Source organism: Oncorhynchus nerka, linkage group LG13 (assembly GCF_034236695.1).
Source record: "Oncorhynchus nerka isolate Pitt River linkage group LG13, Oner_Uvic_2.0, whole genome shotgun sequence".
NCBI lineage: Eukaryota > Metazoa > Chordata > Actinopteri > Salmoniformes > Salmonidae > Oncorhynchus > Oncorhynchus nerka.
In genome coordinates, this window is record NC_088408.1 from 67,980,537 (window position 1) to 67,999,419 (window position 18,883).

The window sequence follows — 18,883 nt, forward strand, 5'->3', positions numbered from 1 at the left end:
GGAAAAGGGAGAAGGTAGGGAACTTGTTTGACTGCCATATATTAAAGATATAAATTGGCTGAAAGGTACTGGCATAAATAGAAAAATATACCAGTTTCATCTGAGGACAAAATGTTGACAGCTGCGCCATACAGGTTGCAAAATAATTGGGAGGAGATTTTCGATGTACCAATTCCATAGCATATGGTTTATGAACTGGTACAAAAAACTACACTTGATTCGACACTTAGAGTTTTTCAATTTAAAATATTTAATAAAAATGTTGCCACAAATAATGCTATATATATGGGGCATACAACAATATCGGCTCTGCAGATTTTGCTGCGAAGAGACAGAATCAACATATAATTTATTCTGGTATTGCCCCTGTGTAGCTTGTTTCTGGTCATAGCTTCAGGAATGGTTAAAAATCATAACATGCACTTAAAATTAACCTACAAATAGCAGTGTTGGGAGATTTGGAAAGATAGGTTTGAAAATGTTGTAAAAAAATCACAGCACAATAGAAACATTTATGGCACATGGAAACCAAACGAGGGTGGTCTGTGGTGATAGGTGGGATGTGCTGAGAGTGGCTGAGGGTTGGGATTAAAGAGTCTGCTTGGTAATGTATTATTGTTATGTGACTGCTTTATATAAAAATACCATGTTTGTAAAATATATATGTAAAATGCATGTATATGTAGCAAAAAAGCTGTAAAAAAACAACAAGATATTTGTCCTCCGAAGAGGGGGGTGGTGGAGGGGTTAATAATAAAAAATATATACAATTGTTTACAGACAGAATATTTCATTTTTAAATCACTGTATCACAATTCCAGTGGGTTAGAAGTTTACATACACTAAGTTGACTGTGCCTTTAAACAACTTGCAAAATTCCAGAAAATTATGTCATGGCCTTAGAAGCTTCTGATAGGCTAATTGACATCATTTCTGTCAATTGGAGGTGTACCTGTGGATGTATTTCAAGGCCTACCTTCAAACTCAGTGCCTCTTTGCTTGACATCATGGGAAAATCAAAAGAAATCAGCCAAGACCTCAGAAAAACAATTATAGACCTCCATAAGTCTGTTTCATTCTTGGGAGCAATTTCCAAACACCTGAAGGAACCATGTTCATCTGTACAAATAATAGTATGCAAGTATAAACACCATGGGACCATGCAGCCGTCATTCCGCTCAGGAAGGAGACACGTTCTGTCTCCTAGAGATGAACGTACTTTGGTGCGAAAAGTGCAAATCAATCACAGAACAACAGCAAAGGACCTTGTGAAGATGCTGGAGGAAACAGGTACAAAAGTATCTATATCTACAGCAAAACGAGTCCTATATCGACATAACCTGAAAGACCGTTTAGCAAGGAAGAAGCCACTGCTCGAAAACCGCCATAAAAATGCCAGACTATGGTTTCCAACTGCACATGGGGACAAAGATCCTACTTTTTGGAGAAATGTCCTCTGGTCTGATGAAACAAAAACAGAACTGTTTGGCCATAATGATCATCGTTATGTTTGCAGAATAAAGGGGGAGGCTTGCAAGCCGAAGAACACCATCCCAACCGTGAAGCACGGGGTTGGCATCATCATGTTGTGGGGGTGCTTTGCTGCAGGAGGGACTGGTGCGCATCACAAAATAAATGGCATAATGAGGAAGGATAATTCAAATCAAATCAAATTTATTTACAAAGCCCTTCTTACATCAGCTGATATCTCAAAGTGCTGTACAGAAACCCAGCCTAAAACCCCAAACAGAAAGCAATGCAGGTGTAGAAGCACAGTGGCTAGGAAAAACTCCCTAGAAAGGCCAAAACCTAGGAAGAAACCTAGAGAGGAACCAGGCTATGAGGGGTGGCCAGTCCCCTTCTGGCTGTGCCGGGTGGAGATTATAACAGAACATGGCCAAGATGTTCAAATGTTCATAGATGACCAGCAGGGTCAAATAATAATAATCACAGTGGTTGTTGAGGGTGCAACAGGTCAGCACCTCAGGAGTAAATGTCAGTTGGCTTTTCATAGCTGATCATTCAGAGTATCTCTACCGCTCCTGCGCTCTCTGGAGAGTTGAAAACAGCAGGTCTGGGACAGGTCGCATGTCCGGTGAACAGGTCAGGGTTCCATAGCCGCAGGGAGAACAGTTGAAACTGGAGCAGCAGCACGGCCAGGTGGACTGGGGACAGCAATGAGTCATCAGGCCAGGTAGTCCTGAGGCATGGTCCTAGGGCTCAGGTCCTCCGAGAGAGAAAAATAAATAATTAGAGAGAGCATACTTAAATTCACACAGGACACCGGATAAGACAGGAGAAATACTCCAGATATAACAGACTGACCGTAGCCCCCTGACACAAACTACTGCAGCATAAATACTGGAGGCTGAGACAGGAGGGGTCGGGAGACACTGTGGCATATGCCCTCCTTCAGTACAACATGTCACCCTTTATAAAGCACATGTCTAAATCATATTTGACAGTTGGGTTATGTAACATTTGACATAGGTGATTATGTAACACAGTTATGCCACATTTATTAACCCTTTATAAAGCATGCCATATGGTTATAGATGCTTTGTAACACATTTATGTAGTGCTTATGAAGGTATTATGAAGGCTTTATGAAGGATTTATAAGCTAAATGTAATTTAAAGCGGGATCAATTAGGTCAACAATAGCGCTCATAAGCTTCCATGCATTTTAAACGAACGCTGGGCCTGGACATCAGACTCCAGAGCCCTTTATAGCAGAGTTGTGTCAACGAGGCGGTTTGTTTTCAATTGGCTAACACTTATAATGTGGTTTGTGCAGGCTGAAAAATGGAACACTTGAACATTTTTAACAAGCCTGGTAATAAGCCTTCGTTGTTATATGTCTGTAACTACAGACTGTAATTTCCACCAGTTTCATGTTGTTAGTACAGTGTGACTATGAGTTATTACAATACTTGTTACAGTGTAATTAAAATGAAGTGTTACTCTCATAGAGATGATTTACATGTGGATGCCAAGTGAGGTCATGGCCTCGTTCCTCCTCAGAACATTGACAACATCACACCAGTGAATGATCTCTGTTGTGGACTACAGTACCAAGACTCAGATGCTTCCAGTCAGTAGTCAGACAATGATACAGTAAGTAGGTTCTCTCATTACTGATCTACTGAGGTCAGGACCCAGATTTAGTCTACACAAGATGCAGCTACACTGCCCCCCCTCCCCCTCAAAATGAGTGGGACCATAAGACCAGAGGATACAATTATGTTTGGCATTGTCTCCAATCTGTTGATCAAATCACAGAGAGTGTACAACAGTTTGATTCCTAGAAAGGATCAGCAGGACATGCAGCTGAAATATAAATGTTAGACTATGCTATATCCTGAAAGTGGTGGAATATGGTCATTGAAGGGCGAGGGTTTGAGTGAATCTGAACACGTTATAAAGGGAACATTAAGGACTGTCGGGTGGGAATCGGAATCACATACCCAAAGCTGAGTGAAGCCAGGGGCATGAATTCGTTAAAACATGAGAGCAATCTTCTCACCGGGAGAGAGAACTGCCTTCCTGACTGCTGCTACAGTGTAAGCTGGTCCTATAGGTTACAGTAAGGTCATCTGTTTAAATCATTCTCCCATTATATGGTGTGATTTGACAAAGCTCAACTACTAATGCAGTAATGTCAAATATATCTTGCTTGGGTTGTTTGTCAAGAGTGTAGTTTTCCATCAAGGCAAAGGGGATAGGCTATGTATAGGACACTTGTATATGATCAATTCTCATGATAGATGTATGACAGTATGCCATTTCTGCCCATAATGGTCTGTCTGGCAGTAGCTCCATAAGTGATGTGTGTGTGCATCCTAAATGTGCAGCATTAGATTAGACTGCAGTGGGGCGTGAAGCGACAAGACAGATTAGAAGCTTTTCCCTCACACTCCAGGGGACAGAGTCAGCCATAGTGGAGTGAGCCATGAGGGCATGCCATCCCCATGGTGATATCCATGGATACACATCCATACACAACCTGACCATCAATACTGCAACAGATGATCACTCTTTGTTTAAAGTAAGATTGAAGACTACATTTAAACAAGATACTGTATATGAGGTGTCATTTCATGGGTCTCCGAATATTACAGTCGTGTTCCTGGCCTTTTACTCCGTCCATTCCATTGGTGGCCGAATCAGATCACTTGTGTGCTTACTGCACTATAGAAAACTTGCTAAACAAACAACAGTCCAGGGCATGCTCCCTGAATTAAAGGGAAACTGCACAAAAAAAGGAGTTTCTTAGTGTCACGCCCTGGTCTTAGTATTTTGTGTTTTCTTTATTTATTTGGTCAGGCCAGGGTGTGACATGGGTTTATTATGTGGTGTGTTTTGTCTTGGGGTTTTTCGTAGGTTTTGGGATTGTGGCTTAGTGGGGTTTTCTAGCATAGTCTATGGCTGTCTGGAGTGGTTCTCAATCAGAGGCAGGTGTTTATCGTTGTCTCTGATTGGGAACCATATTTAGGCAGCCATATTCTTTGAGTGTTTCGTGGGTGATTGCTCCTGTCTCTGTGTTTGTTTGCACCAGATAGGCTGTATAGGTTTTCACGTTACGTTTGTTGTTTTTGTATTGTTCGTTTTTTCATCGTCATTAAACATGTATCAAGAATACCACGCTGCATTTTGGTCCGACTCTCCTTCACCGCAAGAAAACCGTAACACTTAGATTTTTCCCCGGCATCAAAAGTCATCCCCTGATATGGTTTAAGCATTGTTGTGAACACATTTGGTTGTTTTTCTATTAAAAAAGTGTGAAAAAGCTGAGGTAAATCAGAATCAAATGGGGAAATCCAAAACCTGGACAAAAGAAACCAAGAAATGGAATTTGGGTAAGTAGGCAACAACAACAAAAAAGATTTTATAAAGCCCTACCAAAGTTTTTTTGCTGTACGACTGCACTTTAGAATGTGTGTTTTTTCTATAATTTCCTACCCATACAGTAGGTGGAGGCATGCACCTCAAATGATTGTTTTCGGACCGCCATAATACCATCGAAGAAGAACAACAACAAAGTGTTGTTGAAGAGACAAAAACATCCACACGGTGGGAAGATGGCGGAAGTGGATGTTGTTTGAAACTGATGGGTAGAGTGGAGATGAGATGAGAGGGAATGGATGAAAAAAGGAAATAAGACATGTAAAGCGGTCGTGGAATCTAGTTCAAGCATAGTTCTGACTCGTTACTGTAGTTGGAGTGAAGATTCTGGACTGATGGAGTTACCTGGGAGATCCTTTTGACATCTCAATGAAAAAAATCGTAGATGCATTGGATGTGGTTGTGTCAGTGAAGATAACAAGAAGCAGGCCTTTTATATATTTTCTTGTCCAAGGAGCAGAAGGAGCGTGCTTTGCACCTGAAAAAAATGTTGGATTGGAATATGTTGTGTGTGGATCTGCGAAGCAGGGCGCCTAACAAGGGGGTTATCTCTGGAGTGGCGCTAGAAGGGGGTGCAAAGGATGTAACTTAATGGAGTGGTTGGTGCACACCGACTAACCCGTATGGTTAATGGAGTGGTTGGTGCACACTGACTGATCCGTATGGTAAATGGAGTGGTTGGTGCACACCGACTGACCGGTATGATTAATGGAGTGGTTGGTGCACACCGACTGACCCGTATGGTTGATGGAGTGGTTGGTGCACACCCACTGACCCGTATGGTTAATGGAGTGGTTGGTGCACACCGACTGACCCGTATGGTGAATGGAGTGGTTGGTGCACACCGACTGACCCGTATGGTTAATGGAGTGGTTGGTGCACACCGACTGACCCGTATGGTTAATGGAGTGGTTGGTGCACACCGACTGACCCGTATGGTGAATGGAGTGGTTGGTGCACACCGACTGACCCGTATGGTTAATGGAGTGGTTGGTGCACACCGACTGACCCGTATGGTTGATGGAGTGACGAAGCCAACTCTATTCATTATTTTGTTCTTTGAAGAAGAGTCTCTCCCTTCACACGTATATTTGGGTTATGTAAGATACCCTGTATGAGCCTTCAAGCCCAAACCCATGCAGTGTGATAAATGTAAAATATTTGGATATGTGTCAAGTGTATGTAGATGGAAGGAGTATCGTATTCCAGTTGAGGCAAAATGCTGTATTTGTGGTGGAGAACATTCTGTATTTGTGGTGGAGAACATGCGCCCAAATTCCTGAAGTTCCTTGTTAGGGTGAAGGAGACAGAGGTGGCAAGAGTAAGGGCTGTCCAGCTTGTCTCCTATCCGGAAGCAGTGAGAAGAATGGAAGAAGGTGATCACGTTGAAGAAATCATGGTAGTTGAATGGGTGATGCCAGTAAATGTTCCTCGCCAACAGAATCCTGACATGGTACATTTTAAAAAGGTGGACTCGTTTATTGCATTGGTCATGAACTGGTCATAAACTGCACAGCACAAACCAGAGACATAGGCAGAAATTGACTTGTGGCTGGGCCTGAATAAAAGTGACTGGGCCAACATTTTCCAGCAAGAATAGACCAAAATACCCAGACATGGCAATGCAAAATCCACCATGATATTCAGAATGAAATAATAAGCCCTTGTGGCTGACATGTTAGGCTAAGGGGCCAGATAAGGGCACAGGTAAGAAATGGAACAGATTTCTGTGGTAGTGTGTTACATGAGAACAGGATACTCAAGGAGCTCCTACACTTCACAAAAGCTGAAGGCTTGGATTATAGACGCTGCTGATTCCTCTATTTATTGTGCGTTTTGCTAGAGGATATTTATGGGTTACAAAAAAAGGCACAGGCTACATTCAATTACGTATGTATACTGTAGCTAACAAAGTAGCACTAAGTGTATGTTGTGTAATAAGTTATTTGTAGCCAATGTGCCTCACCCTAATAATTTGGTCTATTTTTCCCTCTTAATTTTGCCTCCTGTTCTGACTTGGTGCACATGTAGCCTATAACTGTAATGCATGCATACTGGCGGCAGAGAAGTCAGGCGCAGGAGAGCAAAGACTGTGTTACAACGGTGCAGTTTAATAATAAAAATCACAGTGAACAAAATCAATAAATAAATACAATGGCAGACGAAACCCTTCGCACGCCAGACATAATGTGCACAAACTTGTACAATCAACAATTCCGGACAAGGACATGGGGGGAACAGAGGGTTAAATACACCATATGTAATTGATGGAATTGAAACCAGGTGTGAGGGAAAAGAAGACAAAACCAATTGAAAATGAAAGGTGGATCAGCGATGGCTAGAAGGCCGCTGACGTCGACCGCCGAACGCAGCCCGAACTAGCAGAGGGACCGACTTCGGCGGAAGTCGTGACATTAACCTGTTTTGGAGAAATCTGATCACTGAATATTGTAAGAGCTTTCATTGTCTGCTTATATGCCCCCTTTATATATCCTAGTGTTCTGACTTGGTGCACATGTAGCCTATAACCTGTTTTCGAGAAATGTGATCATTGAATATTGTAAGAGCTTTCATTGTCTGCTTATATACCCACTTTATAAATCCTACGGTTCTGACTTGGTGTGCAGGGAGAACACTAAGAACGGCCCATGTTCTGAATTCTGTCGCTGTACATTTAAAAAGTACTGAAGAAATAGTTATATTGACTACATTCGTCCTAGCTCACTCATTAACGTCTTAATCAAAATGACAGATTGCCTCTTATCCGCTTGTAGTCCCCTTATGCCATAGTTTGTATATCTCAACTGTTAGTAGAAACCACATTTCTATAAGCAAGTCAGCCAAATTAGCAATGTTTTTTTAAAGGCAGTAAATGAGGCTGAATGAACTGTTTCGCTGACAGACAAGGCTCCACTGATTGTCAGGTGTAGCAGTGGTAAGGTGTTGGGACTGCTGTTGGGGCAGTTTTATATAGGCTCTAACAGTTTGTGGGCACTGTTTGGCACCGTTATAGTGCAATTAATGTATTGTTTAGTGTTGTGTTGTGTTTTCCCCACCAAGACATACATGCTAAAATTGCCACTGCTACATAACTGATATGGCGTATACCTCCACTACACTACTTTGATACACAGTGAGTATACGCACTGAAAAAAGTGGGTATAACCTCCCCTACACCACTGCTCGACATATTTATGTGAAAATGTGTGCAATCACATTGCATAATTTAACACATAACACAGGATAAATGTGACAAAAAAACCACAACAAACTTGTCCGTTATTATTGACAATTATGTAGCGCAAGTGCGCAAGTACACAACCGCTTACAACAACACCGATGACATAACAGGCCGACTGTCCGACAGTAAACAAATAACTGAACTACACATGTCTATCATCTAAATATTCAGAGAGGAAGAGAGCGAGAATGAGAGAGATATTCTACAGCAGCAGACAAGTGCAGTGATAAAATGGGAACAATTATACTGTCACAAAAATACAGATCATGGATGAACTGTTTCAACAGTCCAACCTCATGAAATAATCAACATATTATCAGATCAGATCGACCCCTCCCACTCAAAGGATTGATCCACAGTACAGGTAGATTCAGGACCATGGTCAGTGTATCGGCCGGACACCAGCTTGGCACTGGATTGCAATATGCACAAACAAACAGCTTATTGCAATACTGCACAAAGAAGCAAGGAAGAATAGAAAGCCCTGGAAGTGCTTTCATTATGAAGACAGCCACACAAAATACAATGGAAACACTTTAGGCCTATATCTTGAACTGTATGAAATTAATAGCTTACTTTGAACAAGTAAACGCTACTGTATAGGCATTCAGGCATGAAAACATGAAATCATTATACATAATAGCTCACTTTGAATCGAACACAATAGGCCTGGCCTACCAAGGCAGGCATGAAATCATGAATAAACACTATTCAGGCTTACCTTCCTTGTGTGTTTCATGTTTTACAGCACAAAGCGTAGATGCCTAGGTTTAGTGTCTAAGATGGAGCTTATTTCATAGTCCAAGAGTCACCGAGTTCCCTTTCAAAGGACAACAGAGCTAAATGTTGAGACCTGCAGTCAACATGCAAGATCGGACAGATGTTTTGATACCAACTGTTGTGGAGTTTCTCAACAGTCCATGAAGTAATAGGAAGGTTGATGATGACCCTAGTAGTCTATTGATGTTTGGGAAATGTCAGGGCTGCAGCTGTCCAAAACTTTAATAAGGGATGGGAATTGTTGGTTGTGGGGTGGTTCATCAATTGCAGACAAATCCGTAGGTGGACTCGTGATGAGATGCTCACCATGACGAGGCGGGGCTGGGCGATGGTGAGCTAGCTGGGCTGTGGAAGTCGAAGCAGTAGCCATGCGAACCTCATGGAGAAATTTAGATTTTTTTTTCTTCAACATTATTTTGCTTTGTTCAACACATTTTTGGCTACTACATGATTCCATTTGTGTTATTTCATAGTTTTCAATGTCTTCACTATTATTCTACAACGTAGAAAATAGTAAAAATAAAGAAACACCTTTGAATGAGTAGGTGTTCTAAAACCTTGGAGTGTTCTAGTAAGTGTTCTAAAACCAGTAGTGTATATATATAAACTGAAGTTTGAGAAACAGGTAAAATAATGTATTTTTCTATAACTCTAATCCCCTTGGAACGAGCTCAACCAAAACAATACTCATCTCCAAAATAGCAAAACGGAAGTCCAAACTTTAAAAATCATTTCACCAGGGCCTTTAGACTACTGGAAGCAGTGATTTTCCTCAGTGGAATGGCCTCAGGAAAACGACTGGCAGCATACATTATGGTTAAGAGAAACTGGTTTCCACACTTGGCTTTGGGCAAAGAACCACCACAGTCCACCAGAACCCTGCTGATAGGTTCGTAAAAAGCAGGATTAGGCTGCAAAGGTACAACCAATACAGCTTTGTTTGGTTTACCCAAACTCTACCAAACGCAACAGGATTTACAGTAGGCCAAAATATCCTGTTTCAGACCAGGCCAGACAAAGTTACGCAAGATACGGTTATATGTCTTGTTGACCCCAAGATGGCCTGCCATACTATCATCATGAGCTAACCACTCCCTCATTGAAAAGAAGGACAAATTCACCCAGCTGGAGGTAAGGCAGGTGGAGCTGGAACAGCAGGTGATTACACTTCAGTCAGCCCAGACCCAGACAACAGTCCAGCACAACAACACCCCCTTAACCAGACCCGGAATGCTGGAGTTGGAGAGAGACATATCTGCACAGTGGTGAGACAACTTCAACAGGAGAAATAGAGAGAAAGAGAGAGAAAGAGAGAAAAAGAGAAAGAGAGAGATAGATAGATAGATAGATAGATAGATAGATAGATAGATAGATAGATAGATAGAATGAGAGAGAGCATACTTAAATTCACACAGGACAGGAGAAATACTCCAGATATAACAGACTGACCCTAGCCCCCGGACACATAAACAACTGCAGCATAAATACTGGAGGCTGAGACAGGAGGTGTCAGGAGACACTGTGGCCCCATCCGATGATACCCCCGGACAGGGCCAAACAGGCAGGATATAACCCCACCCACTTTGCCAAAGCACAGCCCCCACACCACTAGAGGGATATCTCTAGTGAAGAAAGGGCTTTTTCTCTCTCCCATTTTTCTGTTTCAACTTAGGACACCGAGAGACAATGTGTCCTTTCTCACGGCAGTAATGATAAACTGGCGGATACGAAAACCCAGTTTTCTGCCGATCTTTTGGCACTGTAGAAATGGACTGAAACCGCGCAGTAGGAGGTGATTTCTGTGGATTGCTTTTTTGTGTAAGGATAACTACTGGGTGCTTTGTTTGTAAAGGTAGTTTTATGTGTAAGGATAACTACTGGGTGCTTTGTTTGTAAAGGTAGTTTTATGTGTAAGGATAACTACTGGGTTTGCTTTTTATGTAACTTGGGTGCTTTGTTTGTAAAGGTAGTTTTATGTGTAGGATAACTACTTTTGTTTGTAAAGGTAGTTTTATGGGATAACTACTGGGTGCTTTGTTTGTAAAGGTAGTTTTAGGTAAGGATAACTACTGGGTGCTTTGTTTGTAAAGGTAGTTTTATGTGTAAGGATAACTACTGGGTGCTTTGTTTGTAAAGGTATGTGTAAGGATAACTTTGGGTGCTTTGTTTGTAAAGGTAGTTTTATGTGTAAGGATAACTACTGGGTGCTTTGTTTGTAAAGGTAGTTTTGTGTAAGGATAACTACTGGGTGCTTTGTTTGTAAAGGTAGTTTTATGTGTAAGGATAACTACTGGGTGCTTTGTTTGTAAAGGTAGTTTTATGTGTAAGGATAACTACTGGGTGCTTTGTTTGTAAAGGTAGTTTTATGTGTAAGGATAACTACTGGGTGCTTTGTTTGTAAAGGTAGTTTTATGTGTAAGGATAACTACTGGGTGCTTTGTTTGTAAAGGTAGTTTTATGTGTAACTACTGGATAATGTACTGGGTGCTTTGTTTGTAAAGGTAGTTTTATGTGTAAGGATAACTACTGTAAGGATAACTACTGGGTGCTTTGTTTGTAAAGGTAGTTTTATGTGTAAGGATAAAGGTAGTTTTATGTGTAAGGATAACTACTGGGTGCTTTGTTTGTAAAGGTAGTTTTATGTGTAAGGATAACTACTGGGTGCTTTGTTTGTAAAGGTAGTTTTATGTGTAAGGATAACTACTGGGTGCTTTGTTTGTAAAGGTAGTTTTTGTGTAAGGATAACTACTGGGTGCTTTGTTTGTAAAGGTAGTTTTATGTGTAAGGATAACTACTGGGTGCTTTGTTTGTAAAGGTAGTTTTATGTGTAAGGATAACTACTGGGTGCTTTGTTTGTAAAGGTAGTTTTATGTGTAAGGATAACTACTGGGTGCTTTGTTTGTAAAGGTAGTTTTTTGTGTAAGGATAACTACTGGGTGCTTTGTTTGTAAAGGTAGTTTTATGTCTAAACACAAACTAATCTGCAAGAACAGCAGCTTTCTCAAGAGTGAGATCCTTGTGCTCAATGTAGGTCGCAACCCTTTCGTGAAGGCGATCCTTGAACTGCTCGAGAAGTATGAGTGCCTTTAAATCCTCAAGGTCCTTGACCTCTTGGGAACCACACCACTGATCAAAAAGACATGCTTGTTTCCTTGCGATCTCAACATGGCTTTGTGATTCTGTCTATCGTAATTGACGGAACTGTTGTCTGTATGCCTCTGGGACCAACTCACAAGCCTGAAGGATAACAGCTTTAACAGTGTCATAATTTGAGCTCTGGTCAAGAGATAAAGTAACGCACTCTTTCTGAGCTTTTCCCACCAGAACACTTTTGAGGAGCAGTGACCCAATGTCTCGCGTTCATTTTAGGGATGTGGCAATCCGCTCAAACAGTGGACATTCCTGCAGTCAGCATGCCAATTGCACGCTCCCTTACAACTTGAGACATCTGTGGCATTGTGTTGTGTGACATAACTGCACATTTTAGACTGGCCTTTTATTGTCCCTGGCACAAGGTGCACCTCTAATGATTAGGCTGTTTAATCAGCTTCTTGATTTGCCACACCTGTCAGATGTATGGATTATCTTGGCAAAGGAGAAATGCTCACTGACAGGGATGTAAACAAATTTGTGTTAAATTTGAGAGAAATAAGCTTTTTGTATGTATGGAGAATTTCAGCTCATGAAAACATGGGACCAACACTTTACATGTTGCGTTTATATTTTTGTTAAGTATAGATCCCGGACAAGCCCCCATTTTGTTACGTTCCCCAGCAAGAAAACCAGACATGTCGCTCAAACAGAAGGAACTAATAAAGAGTCACTGACCAACAAACAAAACGAAACAGGTGGGGTTTTAGGAGCGGTTCTGAAAGACACTCATTGGGGTGTCAACTGAAAGTTGACTAGCAACAACAACTGGAACCTGAAAAATACCCACCATGAGCGCCCACTAAATTTGCCCAAGAAGAGGCAAACAAAAGAAAAACCCACATCAAACTGAAAGATGGGAAGCAAACCAAAAAGGTGGAGCAAAACGAAATCAGGGAAATCCAATAAAAAATTGTTTGTCTAGAAATCAAACGAGGTGACACCAATCGGTGCGGCCTATGTGCTAACGAGCTTATCGTGCTTACCTCAAAAAGTCTAACCTAAAAACATAAATGGAAAAACCAAATCCTGTAACATCACCAATGTAAACATGGTCCCATGACTGTAAGGTTGCATATCTCTCTAACCCTGCTATACCCTACAGTGTTGAGACAATCTGACAGTACAATCTAGAACAGTATTACACCATTTCTTTTAATGGAATGTTCAACAGTGATTATTGATCTCTCTCTGCCATCCTCACGTCACTCACTCAGATCGGTACGGCCTATGTGCAGGCTGGTTGATGGCACCTACAGGCCTGTTTGAGGGACAACTGGACAGAACATATCATAATTATTAGACCTCAGCTGAGACCCTTGTCTCCTTCTTTTCAAGGAAAGCCCTTCTTTACACTTCCTGTTAAGCATGATGCTCTCAAGGTGTGTCTCTTTCTCATGTTGTGTAGTATTAGATGCCCCTGAACAAGGCAGTTAACCCAATATTCCTAGACCGTCATTGAAAATAAGAATTTGTTCTTATCTGACTTGCCTAGTTAAATAAAGGTATAAATAAAATAATAAATGAGGGGAAGTTGCTTTGCTGTTGGCACCAATACCACGCTGCCAGACAACATTAATGACTATATCCCCCTCATCCTAAACTTTGCTCAACTGCTCTTTGATCAAATCGGTTTCATTAAATGTTTAAAATAGCTTCAAGTGTTTTTTAACTGAAAGTTGACAGATGACACTTTTATAGAGTTCGACATTTCAAAGGGTAACATGAAGAATAAAGCTCCTTTTCCAATTGGTTTTGGCTCAGTAAAACCTAACAATCTCTGTCGTAATTTCAACCATGTGTACCATAATAGTATTTTTTGTAGTAAATCTTGCTCCTTAGTCTGGAAACGCATTCATATTTTTTTGTCATAACTTCAGTATCCAACATGTTTTGGCTGCTCCCATAGATATAGTAATTACAAAAGTGTACAACGTTGAAAGTAGGGCTTAGGTATAAAAGCTCTTGTATGGTGTTTGTCATTGGAATTTTGGTGGGCACTATGCTGGCCCAAAGGTTCCATGGCCACAATAAAGCTAGATTATGAATCAGAATGTCACGTAAATATTCTACCAGAATTAATTTGACCAGGATAACAGAGGTCCTACTGCCTGATGCATCTGGATCTGCAGATAGATACAGAGAAGATATTGGCTTAACACTCACCGTCCAATCGGTGTTGGCAACTCAATGGCATTGGAAATGACACCCTTCAAGTACTGAGCAAATGTCCAAATTAATGAAATGCACTTAATTTGCATTGCAAATGTTTTGATGGTTGTGATCAGCAGTATGAATGTAAGAGTGGTACAGTAGCATTATTTTTGTGATCCAGCTATACTGAGCAGCCCAAATGAGTAGGGGCCAAGAGCAGGGTGCAGGGGGTTTAGGCTTGAGATCCAAAGGACTTGAATTCTCACAAAATGTGCCTATTTTCCAGAGTTACTCAAACACGGTCCAAGGGGTGCACATTTTTGTAAATGCCCTAGCACTACACAACTGATTAAAATGATCAACTAATCATCAAGCTTTGATAATTTGAATCAGCTGTGTAGTGTTACGGCAAAAACCAAAACATGCACCCCTTGTTGTCCTGAGGACTAAGTTTGGGAAACGCTGCTATAATCCAAATCGAGCAAATGAGTACCATTACTCAGTGTTGAAGTCATTAAACCCACACCCACATTTCTGAAACTTTTTACCTGCTGTGCTCTGATCAAATCAAATGTATTTATAAAGCCATTTTTACATCAGCAGATGTTGCAAAGTGCTTATACAGAAACCCAGCCTAAAACCCCAAACAACAAGCAATGCAGATGTAGAAGCACAGTGGCTAGGAAAAACTCCCTAGAAAGGCCGGAACCTAGGAAGAATCCTAGAGAGGAACCGGACTGGGGGGTGGCCAGTCCTCTTCTGGCTGTGAAGAATCCTAGAGAGGAACCGGACTGGGGGGTGGCCAGTCCTCTTCTGGCTGTGCCGGGTGCAAATCATAACAGTACAAGGCCATTAAGGCCAGATTGTTCTTCAGGATGTTAAAATGTTCATAGATGACCAGTAGGGTCAAATAATCACAGCAGTTGTTGACGATGCAACAGGAGTAAATGTCAGTTGGCTTTTCATAGTCAAGCATTCAGAGGACGAGACAGCAGGTGCGGTAGAGGGAAAGAGAGAGGGAGAAATGGAGAGAGAGAGAGAGAGAGAGAGAGAGAGAGAGAGAGAGTGACAACAGCATGTCCAGGACAAGGTAGCACGTCCGGTGAACAGGTCAGGGTTCCACAGCCGCAAGGCAGAACAGTTGAAACTGGAGCAGCAGCACGACCAGGTGGACTGGGGACAGCCAGGAGTCATCAGGCCAGGTAGTCCTGAGGCATGGCCCTAGGGCTCAGGTCCTCTGGGAGGGGAGGGAGCATACTTAAATTCAAACAGGACACCAGATATAACAGACTGACCCTAGCCCCCTGTCACAGACTATTGCAGCATAGATACTGGAGGCTGAGACAGGGTGGGTCAGGGTACACTGTGACCCCGTCCAATGATACCGCCAGACAGGGCCAAACAGGCAGGATATAACCTCACCCACTTTGCCAAAAACGTACTACCCTGAGACAAGGTTGAGCATATCCCACGAAGATCTTCTCCACCACACGAGCCTGAGGAAGCACAAAACTGGACAGGAAGATCACGTCAGTGGCTCAAGCCACTCAAGTGACGCACCCCTCCTAGGGACGGCATGGAAGAGCACTAGTAAGCCAGTGACTCAGCCCCCGTAATAGGGTCAGAAGCAGACAATCCCATTGGAGAGAGGGGATCTTGTAACGGCATTCCTCCTCCTCTTCTTCTGAGAAGCGAGAAGGATCGGAGGACCAATGCGCAGGGTGGTAAGTGTCCATAACGTTTTATTTTAAGATATAAACTGAACACTATGAAAATACAAAACAATAAACGTGAACATGTACAAAACCGAAACACTACCGTGTGGCAACAAACACACACACGGAAAACAAACACCCAACAAAAGTGAAACCCAGGCTACCTAAGTATGATTCTCTATCAGAGACAACTAACGACACCTGCCTCTGATTGAGAACCATACTAGGCCAACACAAAAACCAACATAGAAAAACAAACATAGACTGCCCACCCCAACTCATGACCTGACCATACTAAAAAGAAGAATAAAATAACAGAACTATGGTGAGAACGTGACAGATCTACTGAAGAGATGAGTCTTCAGTAAAGACTTAAAGGTCGACACCGATTCTGCTTCTCTCACCTGGATAGGCAGACCATTCCATAAAAATGGAGCTCTATAGGAGAAATCCCTGTCTGCAACTGTTTGCTTAGAAATTCTAGGGCCAATAAGGAGGCCTGCGTCTTATGATCGTAGCATACGTGTAGGTATGTATGGCAGGACCAAATCAGAGCGATAGGTAGGAGCAAGTCCATGTAGTGCTTTGTAGCCTTAAAAGGAAGCCAATGTAGAGAGACTAGCACTGAAGTAATATGATCACATTTTCGGGTTCTAGTCAAGATTCTAGCAGACGTGTTTAGCACTAACTGAAGTTTATTTAGTGCTTTATCTGGGTAGCCGCAGAGTAGAGAATTGCAGTAGTCTAATCTAAAATTGACAAAAACATGCATTAGCTTGTCTGTATCATTTGTGGACAAAAGTTTCTGATTTCTGCAATGTTACATACAGTAGTTCTTCCTTTGAAAATGTTGAGCTCATGCCGCGACCGTTTGTGGTAGATGGTGGCAGATTGTTGTATTGTCAATCTTGTTTTGTTTTTAAACGCCACTTTAAATGTGTACATGACACTGCAACAAAATTTCCACATGGGGACAATAAAGTCAGTAAATAAGAAAGATTCTGGTAAATTGCGTTGTTCTGGCAACAATGGCTGACACTTAAATAACGTGCCATAGCTGTGCTGCAGTATGCCGCAACTTTTAAAGAAAGAACCACTGTAGATGGAAAAAAGCTGCCCTTGAAATATTCTTGATACGTTCGTCAAAAGAGAGATCAGGGTCCAGAGTAACACCGGGGTCCTTCACATTTCTATTTGAGACAACTGTACAATCATAAAGATTCATTGTCAGATCTAACTGCAGATCTCTTTGTTTTTTGGGACCTAGAACTAGCATCTCTGTTGTGTCCGAGTATAAAAGAAAAACTTTGCCGCCATCCACTTCCATATGTGTAAAACACAGGCTTCCAGGGTAGGCAATTTTGGGGCTTCACCATGTTTCCTCGAAATGTACAGCTGTGTGTTGTCCGCATAGCACTGAATGTTGACATTGTGATTCCGAATGACATCAAAAGGTAGAATATATAGTGAAAACAATAGCGGTCCTGAAACGAAACCTTGAGGATCACAGAAATGTCACATTGAAGAGAAATGTCACAATGTCACATTGAAGAGTGTTGCTCACATGTATGTGTTAATAAAAACAATCCCCGCATTCCCAGCATAAGGCGCTCGTAGATTCAGGTGCAGCTGGGAATTTTATTGACCATTCATTTGCTTATAGGTTAGGGATCCCCTTGTTCCTGTTGATATGCCCTTCCCTGTGCATGCCCTAGATAGTCGACCATTAGGGTCAGGGCTGATTAGGGAGGCCACCGCTCCACTAAGTATGGTTACGCAGGAGGGAGAGAATCGGTCTCTTCCTTATTGATTTTCCTGCGTTTCCCGTGGTGCTGGGCCTACCCTGGTTAGCCTGTCATGACCCCACTATTTCGTGGTAACAGAAGGCTCTCAAAGGGTGGTCACGAGAGTGCTCAGGGAGGTGTGTGGGTGGAAAGTCTACGGTGGAAAGTTCAGACCAGGTACCCACCGTGCGCATCCCCTCAGAATATGCAGATTTGGCTCTCACCTTCTGTAAGAAGATGGCGACTCTGGCAGCTCTGGACAGACGGGAGACTCTGGCAGCTCTGGACAGACGGGAGACTCTGGCAGCTCTGGACAGACGGGAGACTCTGGCAGCGCTGGACTGAAGGGCTCTGGCGCCTCTGGACTGAGGGGCGGAAGCTCTGGCAGCGCCGGACAGGCGGGAGACTCCGGCAGCGCTGGAGAGGAGGAAGGCGCTGGCCGTGCTGGACTGAGGAGCTCTGGTGCCTCTGGACTGAGGGGCTCAGGCGCCTCTCGACTGAGGGGCTCTGGCGCCTCTGGACTGAGGGGCTCTGGCGGCTCTGGACTGAGGGGCTCTGGCGCCTCTGGACTGAGGGGCGGAAACTCTGGTAGCGCCGGACAGGTGGGATCACCTGTATTGATGGGACGGAGAGACAGCCTGGTGCGGGGTGCCGGCACTGATGGTACCGGGCTGGGGACACGCACCTCAGGGTGAATGCCTTGCATACTACACCAAATCAACTGCTCTCTCTCTTCACACTCCCCCAATTCTATTAACACCTCCTCGAGTGTCTCCTCATCTCCCATCCGTTCACTCTCCTCCATTCTGTCCAATAACTCCTCGACCCTCTCAGACTCAGCCCTCAGCTTCGCCGATAGCTCCGATAACATCCATGGCTCCTTACGGTAAACAGGGGGAGTTGGCTCAGGTCTGGCTCCTGACTCTGCCACACTCTCCCTGTGCCCCCTGTGTCCCCCCCCCCCAATAAATTTTTGGGGCTGCCTCTCGGGCTTCCATCCGCTCTGCTGTGCTAGCGCCTCATAATGCCGCCTCTCTGCTTTCGCTGCCTCCAGCTCGGCTTTGGGGCGGCAATATTCCCCTGGCTCTGCCCAGGGTCCTCTCCCGTCTAGGCTCTCCTCCCAAGTCCATTTTCCTAAATAGTGCAGCCTCTCCC

General features: G+C 42.9%; 1 protein-coding gene across 1 annotated transcript; it reads right to left on the reverse strand.

Annotated features, from left to right (window-relative positions):
• Nucleotides 1-226: 226 nt before the first annotated feature.
• Nucleotides 227-18,877, reverse strand: LOC135574727 (proteoglycan 4-like). Its single transcript, XM_065026617.1, has 2 exons — nucleotides 17,953-18,877; nucleotides 227-2,227 (listed from the first exon to the last, which is right to left on the reverse strand). The coding sequence occupies exons 1-2, from the start codon at nucleotides 18,597-18,599 to the stop codon at nucleotides 2,221-2,223; spliced, it is 654 nt and encodes a 217-aa protein (XP_064882689.1). The 5' UTR covers nucleotides 18,600-18,877; the 3' UTR covers nucleotides 227-2,220.
• Nucleotides 18,878-18,883: the final 6 nt, after the last annotated feature.

Excerpts from the sequence above, each read along its gene's own strand:
- LOC135574727 (XM_065026617.1), bottom strand. The coding sequence starts at position 18,599 with ATGTTATCGGAGCTATCGGCGAAGCTGAGGGCTGAGTCTGAGAGGGTC.